We start from the raw sequence: 22,520 nt of genomic DNA, 5'->3' as shown, positions 1-22,520 counted from the left end.
TGTCACTGAGCCGCATATATCTATATTTCCCCACGGTGTAAAGGAGGCGGAGGGGAGGGGGAGAAAGAGGGGGACGGTCAATCCTGGGACAATTCATGTCCCTACTTTTAATAACAAAAAACAAAAGTGAAAGTGAAACATCAAGTGAGTGAATACCCTTAGACTGATCAAAAAGTAACTAAGAAACATAGAGTAGGCTATTTACAAATATACAAGATAAGAATTTTAAAGAGACTCCTAGATATATGGGGAGTATGAGAAACCCTCATTGAGACCTTTGGGGGATAGGGTTTTGAGTCGGTAAATCCAATAGCACTCGCGTTTTCTTAAGCGTTGATCCCAATTGCCCTTCCTCTGGTCCTGTTTGATTAATTCAATGCCTTGAAATTTAAGGACATTGGGGTCTCCATTGTGAGCTGTTTTTACGTGTCTGGAGATCGATGTTTCTATGTGCCTGGCTGATTTAACAGAATTGATATGTTCAAGAATTCGTCTCTTGAACGGTCTGAAGGTTTTGCCTACGTACATAGCATGACAGTGGCAGGTGATTAGATAGATCACTCCCTTCGAGTTGCAGTTGAAAAATGACAATGATTTAAAATTTTCCGTATTAGAGCTGTTATTAAAGTTTTTTGAATTGGTCTCTATGTATCTGCAAGCTTTGCACCTACCGCATTTGTAGGTGCCTTTAATTTTGCTTGACAGCCAGTGTGTGGGTGGTTTGCTAGTTTGAAAGTGACTGTGCACCAGTAAGTCTTTCAAATTATTGCCCCTTCTAGCTGTCAAGGTGGCGTAGGAGGGGAGGGCATCTCTGAGGTGGCTGTCCTGTTTTAGCAGAGGCCAGAAACGATTCATAATTGTTTTGACTTGGTCCCAACCCCCATCGAAGGTGGCAACACATCTGAGTTGTTTTTGTTCAGGTTTTGGTGTTGATGCGGGAACGCCTTCTTCTCTTAAAAGGTCTTCTTGTTCGGTTAAGAGGGCCCTATGGTATGCCCTCTTGAGGCATTTATTGGGGTACCCCTTAGACCTAAACATGTGACGTAATTCTTTACCCTGTGTTTTAAAATCTTCCAGGTCAGAACAATTACGCCTTAGACGTAAATATTGACCCGTCGGTATTCCCCGTTTCTGCTGAATTGGGTGGTGACTTTTCCAATTCAGAAGATTGTTGGTGGCTGTGCTTTTTCTGAATAAGTTTGTTTTTATGATGCCCTGTTGTTGCGGGGACACCATAAGATCGAGAAAGCTTAAAGACGGAGTGCCAATTTCGGCGGTGAACTTTAAGTTTAATTCATTAGTGTTCAGGCTATGTGTGAATTGCCTGAATTGTTCCCCTGACCCAGTCCAGATGATTATTATATCATCTATATATCTTTTCCAGAGATAAATGTACTGGGTCAGGGGATTTTTTGGAGGAGATGTAAAGACTATTTGTTCCTCCCACCATCCCAGGTGCAGGTTTGCATATGAGGGTGCGCAAGACGTCCCCATAGCAGTCCCCTGCACCTGGTGGTAGTACACTCCGTCAAACAGGAAAAAGTTGTGCGTTAAAACAAACTTTAAAAGATCTAGTACCAGGTCACTGTGTTTATCGAGGGATGTCCCTCTCCTCCTTAGGAAATGCTCAGTGTGTTTTATTCCCAGAGTATGTGGTATTGAGCTGTATAATGATTCGACATCCAAACTGCAGATGATGGAGTTGTGTGGTAATTTAGTTCGAGTTAAAACTGCTAAGGTTTGTTTGGTGTCTCTTAGGTATGACGGGAGTTGTGTGACTAGTGGTTTCAGAATATGGTCTAAATAGACACTAACATTCTGGGTCATGTTGTTGTTGCCAGAAACAATGGGTCTGCCTGTCAAGATCATCTGTTGTTTATGAATCTTAGGTAGGCTGTAAAAAGTTGAGATACGGGGGTTATTAATGGCCATGTAGTTATATTCATCTTTCGAAATTAATTTGTCATCAAAAACTACCACAAACACACGAGGGTACGTACCCCATCACCCCAGCGGTACAGGCAGAGTCTAGATGCCCTTTCTGTTCCCACAAACAGGCAGAAAGGTACGCCGCAGAGTCGGGGCCTACTGCACGCTGTCGGCCTCACAAGCCGCAACAGCCCTCCTTGGCTTCCCGGACGAAGCAGACTGGTACCCACACAAAAGCAGACGACACACGCCGGGCGGGGAAACGATGGGCCGAAAATCCCAAAAGGCTCAGGCCAGCGTAACTAAAGACTCCCAGGACATAAGCAGCGCCCACCGCCTCACAAAATGGCGGCTCTGCCAGAACATGAGCCTGGCTCCAGCTCGGACTCTGCCTGCGGAGAACAGGGGGAACCTGCAAACCTGGCACCATCATGACTACAGACCCAGATGATCTGACCCCAGCCACTAAGCTGGACATAAAAAACCTGCTGCAGGAGTTAAAACAAATGTCATCAGCAGAGATGGACTTAATGAAAACTGAAGTCCAAGCTGTGACTGCCCGAGTACAGGCCTCAGAGGAGGACATCATGGACGTGCAGCAAGAGGTAAAGGGGCTAAGAGACACAGTAATGCAACTGCAGACTGCCCACAAAGAGATGGCAACACGGCTCGACTTATCAGACGACCGAAACCGCCGAGCAAATATAAAGATCAGAGGCATCCCAGAAACGGTTGACCATACTGAATTACCACACTACCTCCGACGCCTTCTCGCCTCCCTACTACCCCACACGCTAACCAAAAAAATCACACTAGGAGGCTGCTTCCGTATTAGTAAACCCAGGCAAGCACCAACAGTTGCACCCGGGGACGTGATCGTCCGATGCCACTCCATTGCTGACAAAAGCCACATCATGGCCCCGGCCAGGGCAAAAACCCCGTTGGAATTTGAATCGGCACAATTAAGCTTTTACCAGGACCAAACTAAGAACACTCTAATATGGAGGAAATCCCTTGGCCCGGTCACCCAGAGTCTTCGGGAGGCAGGTTTGGAGTACAGATGGACACAACCAAGAACACTCACAGTAGAGAAAAATGGCATTATCACCCGCTGCCAGTCACTGACCGACGCTGAAGCCTTTCTCCAAGCCCTGGGACTCTCAATGGGACCCGCAACCCCTGAGACACAGAGCACGTCGCCCAACTGGGACCCAGCACAAATTGTTCCCTTTGTCCCACGTACGAGAGGGAAACCAGGAGCCAACACTTGAACGATAGTCACCAAGAGAGACTCCCATGTCCGAGCACCTCGGATTAGTAATAACCTCGCAGTTCTGATTTAGGTTTTGTTAAGTTTATGTTTTTGTTATAAACACCAGCCGTTACTCTCTCGCAGTGCATGCACACACCACCCAACTGGACACAAATACACCAGACACACCTGCCCACTAAATCTTGGGAAAGTGAAGCACTCCACACGAACACACTCACCATTAACTGAAAAACCCCTGGCCCCCTTAGATTAAGGGACAAACACACACCACACCGACACGCACTTGTCCCCCCCCCTATATGTCCAAGCATGCCCCTCTTCCAGATCCGCACCCATCACACACCCGAGGAAGCATGTATAGCACACAAGGCAACACTTCATGGCGAAAGCAACACCAGCACTAAAAGGCACAGCGGGAACCCATTTCCTAAAAGCCTCCTCCCCCCCACCCCATCTTGTATACACAGAACTGAAGAGACCCTCACACACAAGTTACCCAACCAACGCCACCACCTGTATAATTACACTACAACCTACATGCTTAAAAAGGAGTACAGTAACTAGTGTTATTGCGCTATTCTTGTCATTTCTGTTCTCCTCTGTACCCAGACAGACGTAATGCTACCACCATCGGTAGTCCAACCAGCCTTTGTATCCCATGTTAAAAACAAACAAGAAAGAGGCCATTGTACACTAGAGCGCACACACCTTACATACCGTGTCTAACAATCTATGTAACTGCCCTCACTTGTTAACAACCTGTAAAGTTGTAACACATGCCTCAATAACATAAAGATAGGATTGTTTAAGAATCAAAAATGTGCATATTCTCCTGCCACTGCTTACCAAATATACAATGTTTGCGCTGTTGTGGCGCTTGATCGAGCAATGTAATTACCTGCACAATAAAAATAAAGAATTGAAAAAAAAAAAAAAAATGTCATCTGCCATTTTAGTGTCCAGTCCTCCAATCTATCCATGTCCCTCTGCAGCAAAGCAATATCCTGCTCAAATTGTATTACTTTACAAAGTTTTGTGTCATCTGCAAACACTGATACATGGCTTTCAATGCCTATTTCAAGATCATTTATAAATATGTTAAATAGAAGTGGTCCCAAAACAGAAACCTGAGGGATACCACTTACCACTTTTGTCCAGCCTGAACATTTACCATTAATGACAACTCGTTATACTCTTTCCTTAAGCCAATGTTCTACCCAAGAACAAGAATACTCATCTAGACCAAAATTCCAAAGAACTTTGCCACGCTGTGTAAAATGACACAGAGCACTCTGATTGGTTGGTTTTAATTAGCTGCAATGTTTCCTCCTCTTTCAAGGCCTCTGTTTCATCCTACTTTCATTTTGTCTGGATTTAATGCTAGTAATGCTGTGTAAAATGACATAGAGCACTCATGGTTGGATTTCAAGCAAACCAATCAGAGTGCTGTGACAGGTGAATGTACTTACCTGTCAGTCTCTTCATTTACCTGTCAGAACACTCTGACTGGATGGCTTAAACCCACCAATCAAGAGTGCTCTGAGCCTAATTGCAGAGCGGGGCAAGGCTTTATAAGCCTTCCCCCGCCCTGCGGACCTCAGTCTGTGTGGTGCCCTCCATGGGTGAAGATGGATTACTTTTTCAATGTCTGTTTTTTTTTTATTCATCTAATTTCTTTTTTGCGCTTTGGTTTTTTTTTTTTTTTTTCAAAGTGAGATGGGTATTATGGTTTTTTATTTGCCCTTTTTTGGGGCTAAAAAAAGATTTTAGAAAAAAGAAGACATCAAATAGTAAGTTGTATTTCTTTTTTAAAAAAAAACTAGTTTCTTTTTTTTTTTTTTTTTTAATTCTTTATTTTTTCAGTGCATTGAGATATAACAAGCTGGCATGCGGTACCCCAACGGCAGTCCTCATGCTGTTCAACAGATATAACATTAGGGTTTAGGTTAGTTCTTGCACAATTTTTATATTATAGGTTAATTCACTTAAGGAGCATTGCGTTTTTATATTCATACAATGGTAAACAAGCTAGGTATATATATCTAACTGCGAATCATTCTTCATGGCTAAGACTCTGCTAAATGTTATTTATATAGGAACATACAATGTTGTTCTATGCTTAGTATACGTTTTGAAGGTTAAGAATGCGCTGTTGCGTTAAAACTAATAGCATTAGTACTGAGCTTGTAACATAAACAAGGTAGGTTAACTATGTAGCCGTGGTGCTATACGGTAGGTAAAGGAATTGTGGTTAAGCCATAGCTTAGTACAAAACAGCAGTAGCTGGGTGAGTGCTAGGGGATGTGTCGACAGGGTGACACATGGCTGCGCTATAGTGATAGTCAGGCCTCTGGCAATATTACAAACAGAAAAAATAAACATAAAAGATGAACCAAACGCTGTAATAGATGATCTTGTGAGTCCATTTGAGGCATATGAGGCTGGGTGTCAGCGAATACTTTGAATTAGGAGTGCTTGCCTGTGTTTAGAGTCCCGATCAGCTCACGCCTGCTCTCGTCGGAAAATTATAAACAAAGGGTTAGGAGCTTTTCTGGCTAGATTTAGTTAGGTAGAGGCAGGCGGCAACTGTGGGGTTCTGCCATCGGTCCTTTTAGCCAATGCCCATGAGTGGGGGGGTCAGTAACCCAGGAGTGCAAAGTTCTCGGGTGTCGTGGTCCGAACTGGGGCCAGTGGGGCTGGCTGGGGCATTTCAGGGGCGGGACAAGCGCTGGCATACCTCGCTCCCTTGGGCATGTGTGGCCATCTCCGCTCGCACGGCAGTTGGCAGGTGATGTCAGTCGTTTAACGCGCCGGGTGTTCCTTGCGCAGTCTGGCCGTATGTGCCACCGCTGGGTCCCGGTATATCGGTGCGGATGGTTCGGATCTGATCCCTGAGCTGCTGCAGAGGTTCGGTTTTTCGTCCATGGTGAAGATTTCAGCCCTACATCTCTGGGTGCCCCTCCGCTGTGCCGACTGTGCTGTTGGGTTCGTGTGTGCTGGGGGTTTGGTACCCCATCTCGCCTCAGCCCGGCGATATCTGTTGTGGCGGACGGCCATCTTGGAGGCTCGGGGCATCTGTATAAAGTAGCTGCGTCTCGCTGCAGGACGTATCCATGATGCCACCTTTAATTCAGCTTGGCGGTGAGTTACTCCCCGGCTGTATAAAGCCTCCCTGAGGCCTGCGCAGAGCCAATCAAAGGTTTCTAGTGAGGACTTGTGTGTCCTGAGGCTGATGCTCTGCATTTCGGGCACTGGCTGGGTGGCCCTTGTGGACAGGCTGTGTGGATTTGTTGCCCCACTTTGCTTCACCTCCCTCTTGCCTGCTTTAGAGATGCATGTGGGTGTAGTAGGCTGCTGCTGCGTACCATGAGTTTTGCCGTCGCTTGCGTCCGCCATTTTGGAGGCCCTCACCTCCGGTCTGCTTGTTTCGGCTGTCGGTCCCGAGTGCAGGCGTGCAGCCGAGCCAGCTCCACGTGGCGGGGACCGGGATATCCCCCCCGGTCCGTGGGGGGGGGGGGGGGGGGGACGCCTGGTGCTTGCTTGTGGCCCGGTATGGTGAGCGGGAAGCGGCCGCCTTTGCAGGCCTAAGGCTGGCATGAAGATTGTTTCGAGTTCAAACACACTGGCAGCTAGACTTTGCAGGGGTGATATCCCATTACCTCTGCCTGGGCATAGGTTGATTCATTAAAGAGTGTACCCACGCACGGCATTTACTATTTAATTTTATGCCCTGAAATTTTGGCTGAAAAGTATTAGCCCCATAACATGAGACCTCTCTATGGGTTTATATCATCCTTTACAACATCTAGAAATGTTATGTTATTGAACATGATTATACTCTTTACTTGCTGATTTACATTATTAATAAAATAATGTAATACTATGCTACTCAGATGCATACTTTTACTCTTTTATAATGGATATTAGTTTTCTGCATGCGTATTACCTTAATTCATACTGTCTAATATGTTGCAATGAACAACAAATATAAAAAAATAATAATAAAAAAAAAAAAATAATAAATATATATATATATATATATATATACCGTATTTATCGGCGTATAACACGCACTTTTTCTCCCTGAAAAAAGGGGGAAAATGATGTGTGCGTGTTATACGCCGATATACCATATTTACTTACCTATCTTGAAGCGTGGGCCTGTGTGCAGCGCGCACCGCGGTAATGGAACTTCAATTTCAGGTTCCGGTTTCCGGCGGGACTGAAAGGAAGTGTGCACACTTCCTTTCAGTCCCGCCGGAAACCGGAACCTGAAATTGAAGTTCCAGTACCGCGGTGCACGCTGTGAAGCCAGCCCACGCTTCAAGACAGGTAAGTAATTATGGGACAAGGGGAGGGAAAGTGCACTAGGGGACACTATGGGAGGGGGTGGAGAATACTATGGGAGGGGGTGGAGAATACTATGGGAGGGGGTGGAGAATACTATGGGAGGGGGTGGAGAATACTATGGAAAGGGGGGGGGGACACACTATGGGATGAGGGGGGGGGGGATACTATGGGAGGGGGGGAAATTTCCTGGAATTTCCTTCTTAAAATGAGGTGCGTGTTATACGCCGGTGCGTGTTATGCGCCGATAAATACGGTATATATATATATATATATATATATATATATCTTATATAAAACATAAAATATATATATTAATCCAGGTGGCTGATATGCAATGGCACAAGCAGCCACTTTGTTTTAATTTCATCCAGTCAATGATATAACAAGGAATAAAAGTTGTTTTTTTTACAAGATCAGGTGTACCTTGTGATGCATACAGTTACCCCAAAATGTTCTTATTATTCCAAGATGACAATGATGCCACTGCTAAACAAATTCAAAAGTGAGTTTGTCAACACCAGGATGGAGCCAATCACCTTCTGTTGCCTTGTTCTGAACCATCATAAATAAAAAATAATAATTAACCTTTATAGGACGTCCTGCAATGAAAATAGTGTAAAAACGTCCTTAACCCCTTAAGGACACAGGACATGTGTGACATGTCATGATTCCCTTCTATTCCAGAAGTTTGGTCCTTAAGGGGTTAAACACTAACCTAATCTCTAACCCTCAAAGAAACAATAGCAAGCAGTGTGCACAAAGATTCTGTTCGCTGCCTGTTCCTTCAAAAAAAATATTTATTACGCAATAATCTTCTAATGGAAATTACATTGGACATATAGTGAAAAGCTCCCTCTTGCAAGACAGATCTTGATAATCTAGAATATTAGTTTTTTACAACACTTTATCAAGTTCACCAAAATCAATGAAAATCCCCCTTCCTCATAATAGCGTAGTAAACGAAAGACACCTGGGAGGTTATGTGTTATTACCCATTTAACGATCATTAGATCCAATATCAGTAAACACACCCTATAAGTGAAAAGGGGAATCACCTAAAAGGTTGTCATGTACACCCACATAATGGTAAACATTTAAGATAAGACAGATAAACTGAAATAGTATACACAAAAAATGAAATGAAATAAAAAGTGGATATGATATGAAAATATAAATGAAGGGGGCGTGGCTTGAGCTCGGACCGGGATGGCAGCATAAACCGTGAGCTCAGCTCCGCCGACGCCTAAAACAGCCCTAAATCAGCATCCACAGGCACTTATGGGACGCCACCGGTGCACCGATACCTACCCAGACGCCAAGGGGCTCCCAATCTGGTCACCCGCACGGCCCAATGGACGGCTTCCTCCAGCCTGCAGCCGACAGCAATGTGGAGGCTGGCGGTTCCAATATGGCGCCGGCAACCTCACCTCCTCGGGAGCCGCATGATGCCGCGCTGGAAAGGATCGGGGATGAACTCCGCTCCCTGGCTACTGCTACGGCCACCAAGGCAGATCTCCTGGTCCTTACTACCACCATACAGGACGCGCTGCGGGCAGAGATGGCGGGCATCCGGTCTGAGGTTGCGGCCCAGGCGGGCCAAATAAGGGAGCTGGAGCGCCGGCAGGAGGCCCATACCGGGAGGCACACGGCGACGGACACAGCCCTAACATGCCAAGGTGAGCTACTACTTACCATGAGACGGACAGTAGAGGACCTAGATAACCGGGGGCGCAGATGTAACATCAGGGTCCGCGGGGTCCCTGAATTGGACGAGGGAGAGGAAAATGTGGAGGACACTCTCACAGACCTATTCCGGCTGATACTAGGAGACGCAGCACCACAAGCCATTAAGTTTGACAGGGCCCACAGGGCCTTACGCCCCCGGTTACTGGAGGACGGCCCCAGGGACCTGATATGTTGCCTACATTCGTTTAAAGAAAAAGACGCCATTATGAGGGCCTCGCGCTCCCAACAGTCCTGGGAGTATAGAGGAGCAACAATCTCTCTATATAATGACCTCTCCCCTATCACACTGGAGGCCAGGAAGGCCCTAAAACCTGTGACAGCGACCTTGCGAGAAAGGAACATTCCCTACAGGTGGGGCTTCCCCTTTGCCCTCCTTGCCCGCCATCAAACTGGATGGGCTTCTGTTAGATGGCCAGAGGAGATACCGAGATTCTTGGAGGAAATTACGAAACGGTAGTATACCCACTAACCACAAGCAATAAGTCTGCTAAATTTAAAATGGTCCCAGGTGAACCTCACTAACACCCAAAGTAGAAAACAAATAGCAACAAAGTGGAAACCACGTTCAAATAGACATATAGTTGAAATACAACCTGAGGAATATATCCAAAATTTGAATATTCTATATAAGAATATAATAAAATCTGGAATGATAAAAAGTGTATATCATAGCGTAACACAGTAAAGATATAATAGTGAAATATGGAGTAAGTAATGCACTCACAAACAAAAGTGTAAATCAGGCCTCTCACCCCCCTGGGGTATATGCAGTATTGGACTTGATAGTAGATCCAAACATAGAAGTGTCTTCAAAGAAATGGATAAAAAGAGCAATACATGGTGAAGTATGTATACAAATATCAAAAAGGAATTTATTGGTTACACTTACGCTCTTGGAGGAAATGAACCTGCCCCCACTGACCATCCCAGATTGGGTTCTGGGTCCATTAGGGGGAAGACCCCGCCAACAGCGAGCACCGAGGAGACGCGGGGGGGATCCTCCACGAGGACCGGTTCCTCATAGGCGTAATGCCCTGGAGCAGCCAGAGCATTAAGAAACACTCTCAGGAAGTATCTCACTCTATGTTCCTCGCTTTCCGACCCTGCGATGCTGACATTCCTAATACCGGAGATCCCTGTGCCCGCTTCTAGGGAGGCGTTATGGTTCTCGCCTCTGTTTTTGCTCCGAAGTGTACCTGTTTTGACTATCCTGGGTGAAAGGGTCTCTACTGCTCCGACCCCTCTGTTCCTCATAGGTTTTGGGTGGGGGAAATGGGGTAGGCTATAGCCACCTGCTACTACAATATCACAGTAGTGACTCCCGCCATCGAAAGCTCAGAAGTGACCACTGTACTTACCGCTCTGGACCTTCACTGGCTGGGAGGGAGCCGGGCTGGGGTGGGGAGCTGGGATATTGCCATATACAGCGGCATGATTGTGCGTGACATTCTGATTTGGAGTTCCACTCGCTGCTTCCAAGGATACCTTTGCATGGGTGGGAATGTGAATTGGAAAGCCTACGTAACTGATTCCCAGAAGAGACCTGCAGCGGACCCACTGAACGAATCCCAGATGTTTCTATTACGGGTTGTCTTGCTCGTTTACCATTTGTATTTTGTGCCATGATGTTGTTTAACGCATTCATATTACCATACCTATACCATATACCTCGCTAATACGGTATACACCCTCAATGATAGCCCTTTTCCCCCAAAATATCCATGAGCAGAGCAGACCATACTATATAACATATGTTTGGACACGGTATTACTTAATCCTGCAACGAGAGAGACGGGAGGGGTCGGATTATGGGGGACGGAGGCCAACATACCCATACTGTTCAGCACATCCGGTCCTGTGTGACCTAATCCCGGGAGACGGGCAGCGGTGAGTAGAGGGAGACGGGGTGGGGCAATGGCCTTTAGCTGACCCTTTGGGATATACCCCTACACGGTGGGTCCATATGACATGAGGCGGAGGGGCTGGAGAGTACTTCCTGGGGACACGACAACTGGGGCGTGGGGGACCTCTCGGGGGGACAGTGGAGGCAAAGGTGACGGGGACGGCAGTGTAGAATGAAGACATGCAACCGACCTCCCCGTGGGGTACACCCCCCCCTTGAGAGGTAGCGTTGTTACTGTTATAATATATAATGCTTGTTGCAATGTTGATATGCATGTATGTTGTTCCATGCTTGCCTTATCGGGTGGCGTCCTTTGATGTTGGGACTCACTGGGCTGGTGATGTCGGCGGGGCGGGTGCCGTAGGTATCACTGAGATATCACCCATTTTTTTTTTCTTTTGACTTACCCATTCCGCTCTGGGGTGAAACTACGGACCCCTACTTAGGGTCGTGCATCTCTCCCTGACGGCGGTGCACCCAAGGGTACACGTTTCGGCCTGACTACCGAGGTGGCCCCTGGCGGCTCCAGCTGTCGCACGACTATTTCCTCCTAAGATTCAGAGAGGTACCGAGGTGACCCTTCTACTTTTTTCTTATCCTCCTTAAGGGGGGCACCTCCACTTGGGGACTCAGTTCTATCCCCATTTTTTTACTGTGTCGTTCTTTCCCCTCCTTTCCCCTCTGATTTCCCTACTCTTCTGACGACCCCCTCCTAACTCGAACACCGTCTCCACATTCACAACATAACACCTGCTGTGTAGGTTGCCGACACAATTGACTTTGATGGGAACTGGAACCCCCTACCTTGCCACGCCATACGGGAATTAGGGGGACTGGGAGCGGACACACTACTGTAACCTGACCATCACAACAGGGACCTCTTATCTCAGACGGAGTGAAGCAGACGGACTTCTGGCCCGGGCACGTCACCGGACGCCCACGCTAGGGGGGTGGGTACTGCGTGGTAGACCCGGGGGGTACCTTTTGAGGATCGGATTGAGGATCTCCGCGTGCCTGGGGACACCTGCTGGGATGGCCAAATCCTATCAAGCTGCCCCCCTGCTCGCTCTAAGTCTCAACTGCCGGGGCCTAAACGTCCCGGAACGTCGCACCCAACTGCTCCGTGACCTACGGAAATCTCATATATCGATAGCGATGCTCCAGGAAACCCATTTCCTGGAAGGCTCCGCACCGAAGTTGCGGAACCAATACTACCCACGCAACTCCTTCAACAACCACTCCACATCACGTAAGGCGGGAGTAGCCATCATTTTGGCTGCTGACCTGGACTTTAAGGAATTGGACTTGATGTCAGACACACAAGGGAGATTTCTATTCCTGAAAGACACCATTGCCGACAAGCTCTACACATTGGTGTCAATTTATGTGCCAAATACGAACCAGGCACGATTCCTGCCAGGTACACTAACCAAATTGCGTGGATTTTCGGAGGGGGCGCTGATAGTGGGAGGTGATTTTAACGCTCCACTGGATCCCCGGCTCGACGCGTCCACGGGACACAGCTGTTTGCCACACTCGAGAATCCAATCTATACGAAGATCGATGAATGAACTAGGGCTCGTTGACTGCTGGAGGGCACTACACCCGGACTATACCCACTACTCAGCTCTCCATAGTCGTTATTCACATCGACATCGACATCGACTATGTACTACTCCAACAAGAAGGCTTGTCACGCCTTCGCTCCGCTACCATAGGTCCCGCGACCTGGTCAGATCATGGCCCGGTGGTGGTGGAACTGGAATCTCCGCTATTTAAGCCAGCACGATGGACGTGGCGAATGAACAAATTCCTGCTTCGAGACCCCGAAGTGGTCAGGGAGATCGCACAGACTTTAGACCAATATTTCAATGAAAATGATGTGGGGGATACATCGCCAATCACACTCTAGGAGGCGCACAAGAGCGTTCTCCGAGGTACGCTCATTCGCATAGCTTCCCGCAAGAGAAAAATAGTCATGAAGGAGATGACGGATCTATACGGGGCCATCACGGCGTTGGAACAACACAAAAGGACGCAACAGACAGCCACCCTCAATGAATTGACGGACACGAGACGTAAGTTGAGGGACCTCATCACACGCAGGTACCACCGCTCCCTACAATATTCAAAGAATTTCTTCTATCTAAAGGGGGCAAATATCTGGCTCGCCTCCTGAAAGGGGATACCCCACGAACCAGGGTGCACAAACTACGCCTCCCTGGAGGGACAACGTCGTCATTCCCGGACAAAATAGCAAGCGAATTCCAACGCTATTATCAGCTATACAACCTTCCTGCCCCTACAAAAACGACATCAGAACCAGAGATTGCAGAACGCATTGGGAATTTCCTACAGGACAATACGCAAGCGTATTAATGCTGACACGACGACCCTACTGGATGAACCTATCAGTGTTGAAGAGGTGGCGGCGGCACTGAAGAGCACTAAAAGAGGGAAGGCCGTCTGGACCCGGCGGGTTATTACAAAGACTTCTCCACAACCCTTATACCTTGGCTGACAAAAGCCGTTAATACCCTCACAGACGGAGGGCGCTTCGGCGCCGAGTCGCTAGCAGCTACGATCACGGTTTTACTCAAACCAGGGAAAGCCCCCTAGAGCTGCTGTAGTTATCGACCTATCTCCTTGCTGAATGTGGACACGAAGCTTCTGACTAAAGTACTGGCCACCAGGATACGAGTGCTACCGAGTATCATCCACGCAGATCAGACGGGGTTTATACCTGGAAGGGAGGTGACGGACAGGACCTTGCGCCTGTTTTCGCTACAACACCGAGCACGGAAAACACGGGATCGCCTTCTCATCCTCTCCACGGATGCCGAGAAGGCGTTCGATCGGGTCAACTGGTCATACATGATGGCTACGTTGAACGCCATGGGATTGGGACAGAGGATGATGTCATGGATCTCTGCTGTGTACAATAAGCCCCGTGTATCGGTCTGGGTTAATGGTGCGCTGACCGACCGCTTCGAGATTAATAATGCGACGGGGCAGGGTTGCCCCCTGTCCCCTCTTTTGTTTGCTATGACCTTGGAACCTCTGTTACAGGCAGTGAGACAAAATCCAGATATTCATGGTTATACGTGGGAGGCCACGGAACATAAGGTGGCCGCATATGCAGATGACCTCCTCTTCTTCATCACTAGCCCCCGAATTACAATACCCTGCCTCCTCGCGGAATTTGAAAATTACGGTAAGATCTCGGGATTCAAACTCAACCTATCTAAATGTGAGGTGTTGAATGTGACCTTCCCGTCAATTGACTACACTGAACTGGGATCTAGTTTCCCATTTCAGTGGCGTGGGGACCGGATGAAATATTTGGGTATCTGCATAACCACCAACGCCCAGGAAGTCTACCGACACAACTTCGCTTCCTTACTCCGAACAATTACATCAGAGTTGGAGCGCTGGGCATACCTGGCATGGGCGTATAGCGGTTCTTAAAATGAACGTACTGCCCAGGCTTCTGTACCTGTTTCAAACCATCCCAACGGCACTACCAACAGCCTTCTTCTCCACTTTGAAATCGGCGGTAATACACTATGTCTGGAGAGGGGACAGGTCCCGCCTACGATATGAGATACTGTGTATGCCCAGGCTTAGGGGCGGCTTAGCACTCCCCGACTTTAAAAAGTATCATCAAGCGGCCACAATGCAACGCATTCTAGAATGGCACGCAACTGACAGCCCGAAGCAGTGGGTGACCCTGGACAGGACTGACTCAGGGCCAAACTTAAGGCCGCAGTATGGCAGGAGAAACTGTACTGCCGCGGGAGGGACGAGGAGGGGAACCCGGTGGCTCAGACGTTGAAGACCTGGAAACCAATTCGGGAACTGGCATGTGTCTCCCCGAGCCCTAGCCCCTTAATCCCGATTCCGCACAACCCCAGTATCAGAGGAGGCCTCCCTGCTGAGGCATGGACCTTCCTTGGTGACAGTGCATATATCTCGATCTGCACGGCGCTAGAAAGAGGACGGATACGGTCCCTGGACTCCATGCTAGGGGATAGACCAAGGACAACGATGACGACTATTCGGTACCTAAAGCTGGTACACTTTTATGACTCCATCCCTCATAAAGAGCTTCTCCACAGGGAGCTCACGTGGTTTGAGGACCTCTGTAACAGGGGCGTCCGATTGGATAAAGCAGTGTCCACACTGTACCAGCACTTGCTGATAGGAATGGAGGCGGACAATAATACCCTCAGGGGGCGATGGGAGCGACTGTGGAAGAAATCAATTACAACGGCACAATGGGACACTGCACTCCTATGGCAATACAAAAGCTCCTCTAGCTCATACTATCAGGAGGTCAATTACAAGTTGATCTCTATGTGGTATAGAACGCTGGTGGCTTTGCAGCAGATGTTCACGACAGCATCTCCGATGTGCTGGAGATGCCGGGAGGAAAGGGGCACCATACTACACCTGTGGTGGGAGTGCCGAGCCATCACGACATACTGGGACCAAATTCACATGGAAACTAGGGTTATGCTAGGTGATGACACGGAATGGTCGATGGAACTGGTCCTACTACACATCACCTCACAGTCCATCTCCGGCTACAAAAAGTCGATCCTGCGCCACCTTCTGAACGCAGCAAAATCCCTCATCCCGGTGTATTGGAAAAAAAAATGAAATCCCCACGTGCACGGAGTGGCTCCACAGGGTGGGGTACATACAGACAGCAGAAGCGCTACAGGCGTCCTTTGCGGGGCAATCGGCCAGACACGCGGAGATCTGGGGACCATGGTTCTTACCAATCTAGGGATAACTACTAACTTTTTTTGCTTGGAGACAGAGACCACAACAATACTACACTGGCCACAACTTGCACAGACTGGACGATGAGTCTCCATGCACTACCACACAACGGCATACATACGCACCACACAATCCTATACTGGCAATGGTTGGCTCCCCAAGGGCAGGAGCGACATACCTTGCACTCGCACATGGGGGCGTCAAAGAGGAGAGGAGGGAACCCCCTCATACCTTCTCCCTATACCCTTACCCCATCCCCTCTCATCATCTATTTGACAGACACCTTCCCCAACCCTAACGAAGGAGGAACAGTCGTTACCCATGATATACTTGACTACACTAGACAAAAATGGATCATGGGGAACACTCGAATATGGTTAGGGGGCATATGTCTGATATAAGCCCCCATGACTAGGGGACGTTCTTTGAATCCCCTAACCACATCTGTATCCACACCTTCAGTAATTCATGTACTGCACCGGAAAAAAGAAAATATGCTATGTTTTGAATTGTTACCAATCTGCCAATTGTAATCTGTTATACTATTAACTCTGTTGCTCTTCGAGGGCCTGCGTGCCCCAATTCCACCCTGATTCCTACCAATAAAACAGATTTAAATATATATATATATATATATATATATATATGAAAATAAATATAAGAACAGAGCCAAACAAAAGCAGTGCAAATAAAAAAAAACACATAATTCAGCATATGGATATGTATATATATATGTATAATATGCTCAAGAATGCATAAACATATATCCAATGAAATTTCCATTAGAAAATTATCACCTAAGAAATATTTTTGTAGTATCTTTGTGCACACTGCTTGCTATTGTTTCTTTAAAGATTTGTTTGGATTTAATATACGATGGTGATTTACGTAATTTGGAGGTCAGTGCAACAGGTATTATTCCAAACTACACTGGGGAAAGCAAGAATGTAATTATTGTACTACAAGGAAAGGTGTATCTGCACTTGTTTTTTTTTTATTTATTTTAATCTCCTGCCCTAACTCCCATAAACTCTAGTCAAATTCTAAAACTAAGGAATGGTAGCTGTATCTCATGATTTGTACTGTGAAATTTGCTAGTGTGACTCGTACTTGAATCATATTGATCTACCTTTGATGTGACTTTGCATTTGTATCTCTCAGGTGAAGTGTTGCTTGTGGATGGAGTGACCGCATTGTGTCAGCGTTTATCTGATGCCACCTGTTACATTGTTGGAGGTCCTCAGGAGAATGAGGTGATTTGTGTGGTCAAATGTGGACTTTACGATTTATAGAAAGACACAGTTGTCAATTTAATGTATTCAACCAAAGATTGTTCGAAAATAATTTTTTAAATATTTCTTTATTTTAAAAAGGGCAGCATGAAAAAAATAAAAAAACGTAAGCAGGCAAATAATGCATATATTGTTATGTCGCCATGATTTTTTTTATTGCTTTTGCAAAATCATACAACACAAATGCTAATATATGAGTATGAGCTGTTACAGGTACTTCAACAATGGTCCTCAGAGAGGGAACAAAACTTTCCAAGGCTAAATAATTTTAACCTGCCTGGGTTTCTATAGAAGAGATGAGCATATAGCTCCCAGAGAGGCTAATTGAATAAAGCCACCTGAACAAAAAAAACCAAAACAATCTTATCCCAGCAAAAACTTTAAATGCTCCCTGCGTTGAACAGTGGTAGACAATGAACTGCTCCAAACCAAGGACTGGGTGGCCAGCTGGGTTAGAAAACCATTTTAACCCAAAGCCCACGTGTGTCCTAAGTACATTTTATCCAACAGTAAAAGAACTGAGATCTTCTTCCATCATGTGCACTGGTTAAATATCCATCAGGTCTCAATAAGAGAATATTACTAGTTACAACATTCAGGCACTGAGATCTCTATACCACATCCCCAATTGCTTTCATACACATCTTGCCAAATATATTAGATTAGAATTTGGGGTTGGGAATTCTTGGGGAATTGCCAGGTTAACTGTATCATCTTCCTCCAGCTGCTGCTCCTCTCGGCCCTGACATGTATCTGTGAGAGCCTGTGTCACATGCTGCGGTGAGTGATACCTGAATGTTCTAAAAGTTGTGTACAGACTCCCGTTTGTGCGTGTGAGGTCTCTTATGGCTTCCATATCTACCAAGTCACCACACACTACATTTTACTGCTCAATGTATTAGTGCATATAAAATGCAGCATAAGCAAGAAGTTATTTGCTTGTATTTATTTCGATATATCCCTAAGATATACTAATCTCACTAGTGCTATTGCAAAGCAACCTTACCGTATTACCAATGCGTGATGTGTTTCCTGGCGTATAGCTTTCAAGGTAGCAGATATGAGATATGCCAAACCAGCCTAATGTTAATTAAAGAGACAGTGACATTTTATAATATACAGTTATGCTAACAGTTAGTCAGTTTGGAGTCTTAGCAGCCAGTAAAAGTATTACTGAAGTTGAAACCGGTCACAACGGTTAGCAACTGGCTGTTTAGTAGAGGCTGTCGATAACTCCTTGTCACTATTTGTGCATTGACTGATGTTAAACAGCCACTGCTTCGAAAAAGTAGTGACAGGCACTTTAGCAAGTGTGGTTGGCCAGTAAAAAATAGCCACAGGTATGGAGATATGCCAGTGCTATATCTGCCGTGGGCAGTTTTAGGATTCCTGGAGTAAATTTATCCAATTTCTGCTCAGACATTGCTTAATCTGTTTAATAAATTCCATTCCCCATCTCTGTTTCAATATTTCGCTATGGGAGTTTTTCCAACGCCATTGTAACGGATCAGATACGGACAATAGTAAATTAAATTTCTGTGTAACTTTTACCTCTAAAAAGGGATTTGTGTTGATTGCCAGGATGTTAGCGGTTAATACATTGCCTTCTTGCAGTAATTTGCACACTTTGATAAGGACAAGGCCACCTGCAATCAGGGATACAGGTAAGTATACACAGGACTCAGACATGCATCTTTGTTTGAAGACAGTGCAGGTCAAACCAGAAAGGGTGGCCAGGGCCTGCATTAAAATATTTTTAGGACCAGAAATGCTCATTGAACTGATACTTCGAGACATCTGGTTTATACAATATTCCATATCCTACATCTTACATCTACCAGCAGGTTCAGGATAGTTTTATGTCCCTCTGTGATGTTACTTCATTGGTGAATTAAAGAGGATATCCTACACATGAGGTTTTTTTAACTCTTATTTTATTCACGTACCTTACAGGAAAAATGTGGATCGAAGCTCCCTTATGGAAAACATGGACACAGTCTGCCTGATTCTCGATGAGATAATAGATCAGGGGTGAGATGGCCAGGATCATATTGATATCTGCAAGTGTATTATACATTGTACAGTTAAGGTGGATTCCTGTTTTTTATGCAGGGTTTGGAAATTACTGTATTCCCTGTATTTTTTAGTTGTGGTTGGGAAGGAATCATTTCTGTCTAATAACTACTCTTCTCTTTGTTTGCAGTGTCATTTTGGAAAGTGAATCTGAACAAGTTGTTCAAAGACTCAGTTTTAAGGTAACAATAGGCAAACATGTACTGCCTGTGAATTGACTTCTCTTTTTTTGACTTGTATTTTTTCATCAATATTTCTAGATGAAGACACTGCAGGTTCCTGTGCCCATACTAATAGTAACAACTTATAACTCCTGGGTAGGGAATAGGTGCAGGGTTACATTTCCCATAAGACTACCGAGGTCAAGGCTTCGGGGCGGCATGGCCGGTGGGGAGATAAAAGTAACCCCCCAACCCCCAAGGTGACTAGGGGTCCCCAAGCCTCTAGTTACCCTCTCGCTTTAAATAAAATCCCTTCCTACCCCCCTCACCCTAAAAATAGTGAAGGGGAATAAAACGCTAAATACCTGTAAAAAAAAATAAAAAAATCCTACTTACCATTAGATGTCTTCTTTTTTCTCAAACCAGCTTTTTTCAGTCCCAAAAAAGGGCATTTAAAAATCCATAATTCCCGCCGAACTTGTAAAATAAATCCCCAAAACATGAACGCAAAAGAAAAAACACGACGAAGAAAAATATCCCGACGCTAAAAAAATTGGATTCTTTTTTAGCGTTGGGATTTTTTTCCCGCCATGTTTTTTCTCTTCTGCTCAGGTTTTTTTTATTTATTTTACAAGTTCAACAGGAATTATGGATTTTTATTTGGACTTTTTTCGGGCTGACAAAAAAGTAGATTTGAGGAAAAAAAAGACATCTAATGTTAAGTAGGATTTTTTTTTATTTACAAGTATTTCGTTTTTTATTCCCCCTTACTATTTTTAGGGTGAGAGGGTTAGGCTTGGGGACCCGTAGTCACCTTGTGGGGTTCTTTTTACATTTAGCCCCCTTGGATGGGGGAACAATAGATCCCCCCCCTTTTGTAATTTTGGGCCAGGGGAGGGAGGCAGTAGGTTCCCCCCTTATTGTCATTTTGGGCCCCCACCCACTGCTCATGGGTGGTGGCTGGGGGGGAGGCAGTTGGTTTCCCCCTACCACCCGCTGCTCATGGGTGTGGGCCAAGGGGGGGGAGGCAGTAGGTCCCCCTCACTATTGTATCTTAGGGACCCCACCTGCCTCCGTCTCCTATAATGCTTTTACAGCCATAATGCTGGCAAAACATCAGGACAAATGTAGTACACAACATCAGGAGTGTCGAAGGTTGCCTACTCCTGCCCTATGGAAAAGACTACAAAGACATCCTTTCATCAGCCTGCCGGCTAAACTTTCCACATAGACACAGGACAGTGGGTCAGCTATGTCTGGTATTGGAGCCCTAAATTCACTTTAGCAAATAGCCCTGTTGTGTAGCGCTATACACAAATTATTTGGCAGTACCTGTTTCTTTAACCACAAGTAAAGCATCAAGGTTTCTAACAGAACGTAACATTGTTTTACATCATTCAAAATTCTATTCATTTCCCAAATAAGAATCTTTGTACTATAAATCTATTTAGAGCCTACAAGTTGGAGAATATGTATTTTTTTTTTGTGTGTGTATGTGTAAATATTCACAATTATAGACAATAAGAAAAATATTGCATAAGATTTACAGGAAGATCCAAGAAACCATAAATCTGCTATGTTTGGGTAACCCAGGCACTTGGGTGGCAGGTGAATGTCTTGTAAGTTACGCAAATATTATGACATTTGTTATGGCAATTGCAATGGAAATTCTATTGCATTTGCCCAACTTAAAGTAAAACAAATGTCAGAATGTTTGCCAGACACTCACAAAACAAATGTGGCACACATTCCATTGTTTTGCATGAATGATACGTAATATTCACCCATCACTACCAGCCACCTGCTTAAATTAAATGAGGAATCCACTCCAGCTGCTATCCTCAGTCTCTCAATTTGCAATGTGACTTCTATTGCCCCCTGGTGACATTTTTTATTGTTGCAGACGATCTCTGAACCTGCATTTGGCTTTGTGCTGTTTGATTATCTGACGGGCAGCGGGGATCATAGTGACTCCAGAAAAAGAGGAGATCTAGAGTAACTACGGACACATCCATGAGAAGAACACCTGAAGTTTCGTCCCTACTGTTATACACCTTGCAACATAGCAAAAGATTGGTGCTTCCTAGGATTACAGTCTTTGTATTGATTTAAGGGAGCAGATTTACATTACTTGGGGTGGGGATATTTGTCATTACCATTTATTTTAAGAAATAAGTAATTGAGGTGAATTGATTTAATTGGCTGAGCATAGTTAGATCACTGGTCCACAGCAGTTGAATACTAAAGCTGACTTTAAGAGAAAACTGTTTTGTAGCTGCAATTGATGGACTTCCATTGAACTAATTGTACAGCGCTACACAATTTGTTGGTGCTTTATAAATAATATTAACTCAGCCATAGCCATATATTCCTCTGAGTTCAAGAGGCACATTATGAAGAAAGCTAAGGTGTGCCCATGCATATAACAAAATCCAAGGGCTTGGCCTCTGCTCACACAACTGATCATACCAGAAGCTGCAATTAAACACCCTTTAATGGTCTGAATACAAACATGTTTCTAAATGTAAGGTTGCATGATTAAATTTCATGTTGAATAAACATAGAGCATATGATGAACACAGTTGAGTTCGAAATAGCAAGAAACATTATAGCAATAAGGGCACTGCATCATATAAGCACCATGGAAGCCTAATTTACAATAGTCCTAAACATTACAGAACAAGGTACAGCAAAATACTTTCTAAATATGTTAGGAGCTACGGCCAACAACATCTTGAATTCAGATTTACTTCAACCCTCTTAGGTCCCCTCTAACTTTATTGCGGTCAACTAAAACAACGCTACAGCTTATATTTCAGCTTCTCTCAAATGACGCTTGACGTTTTAAAATTATATTTAAAGCACTGTTTTTTTTAAATGTATACAGGATTAATTACAAGGGAGCTTTATTGCATATATTTGCCATAACATTCCACTTTAAATGGGACATCTGGTTACAACTCTCTAAAACCATGATTTAAAGCTACATTTTCACAGGTTTTATA

The 22,520-nt window shown here is 45.3% G+C and overlaps 1 protein-coding gene across 1 annotated transcript in view; it reads left to right on the top strand.

The window, feature by feature from the left end:
- COPZ2 (COPI coat complex subunit zeta 2) overlaps positions 1–22,013 on the top strand; it is a 77,479-nt gene extending 55,466 nt beyond the window's left edge. The window contains exons 4-8 of the mRNA XM_063458857.1: positions 17,151–17,242; positions 18,006–18,061; positions 19,235–19,312; positions 19,485–19,536; positions 21,419–22,013. Coding sequence (XP_063314927.1) covers positions 17,151–17,242; positions 18,006–18,061; positions 19,235–19,312; positions 19,485–19,536; positions 21,419–21,514 — 374 coding nt within the window. The 3' untranslated portion in view covers positions 21,515–22,013. The remainder of the gene's footprint in view (positions 1–17,150; positions 17,243–18,005; positions 18,062–19,234; positions 19,313–19,484; positions 19,537–21,418) is intronic.
- Positions 22,014–22,520: the final 507 nt, after the last annotated feature.

The sequence above is a fragment of the Pelobates fuscus genome, chromosome 6, assembly GCF_036172605.1.
Source record: "Pelobates fuscus isolate aPelFus1 chromosome 6, aPelFus1.pri, whole genome shotgun sequence".
NCBI classification, from domain to species: Eukaryota; Metazoa; Chordata; class Amphibia; order Anura; family Pelobatidae; genus Pelobates; species Pelobates fuscus.
The sequence above is the reverse complement of the archived record's forward strand: the minus strand, read 5'-3'. Positions and strand labels throughout refer to the sequence as shown.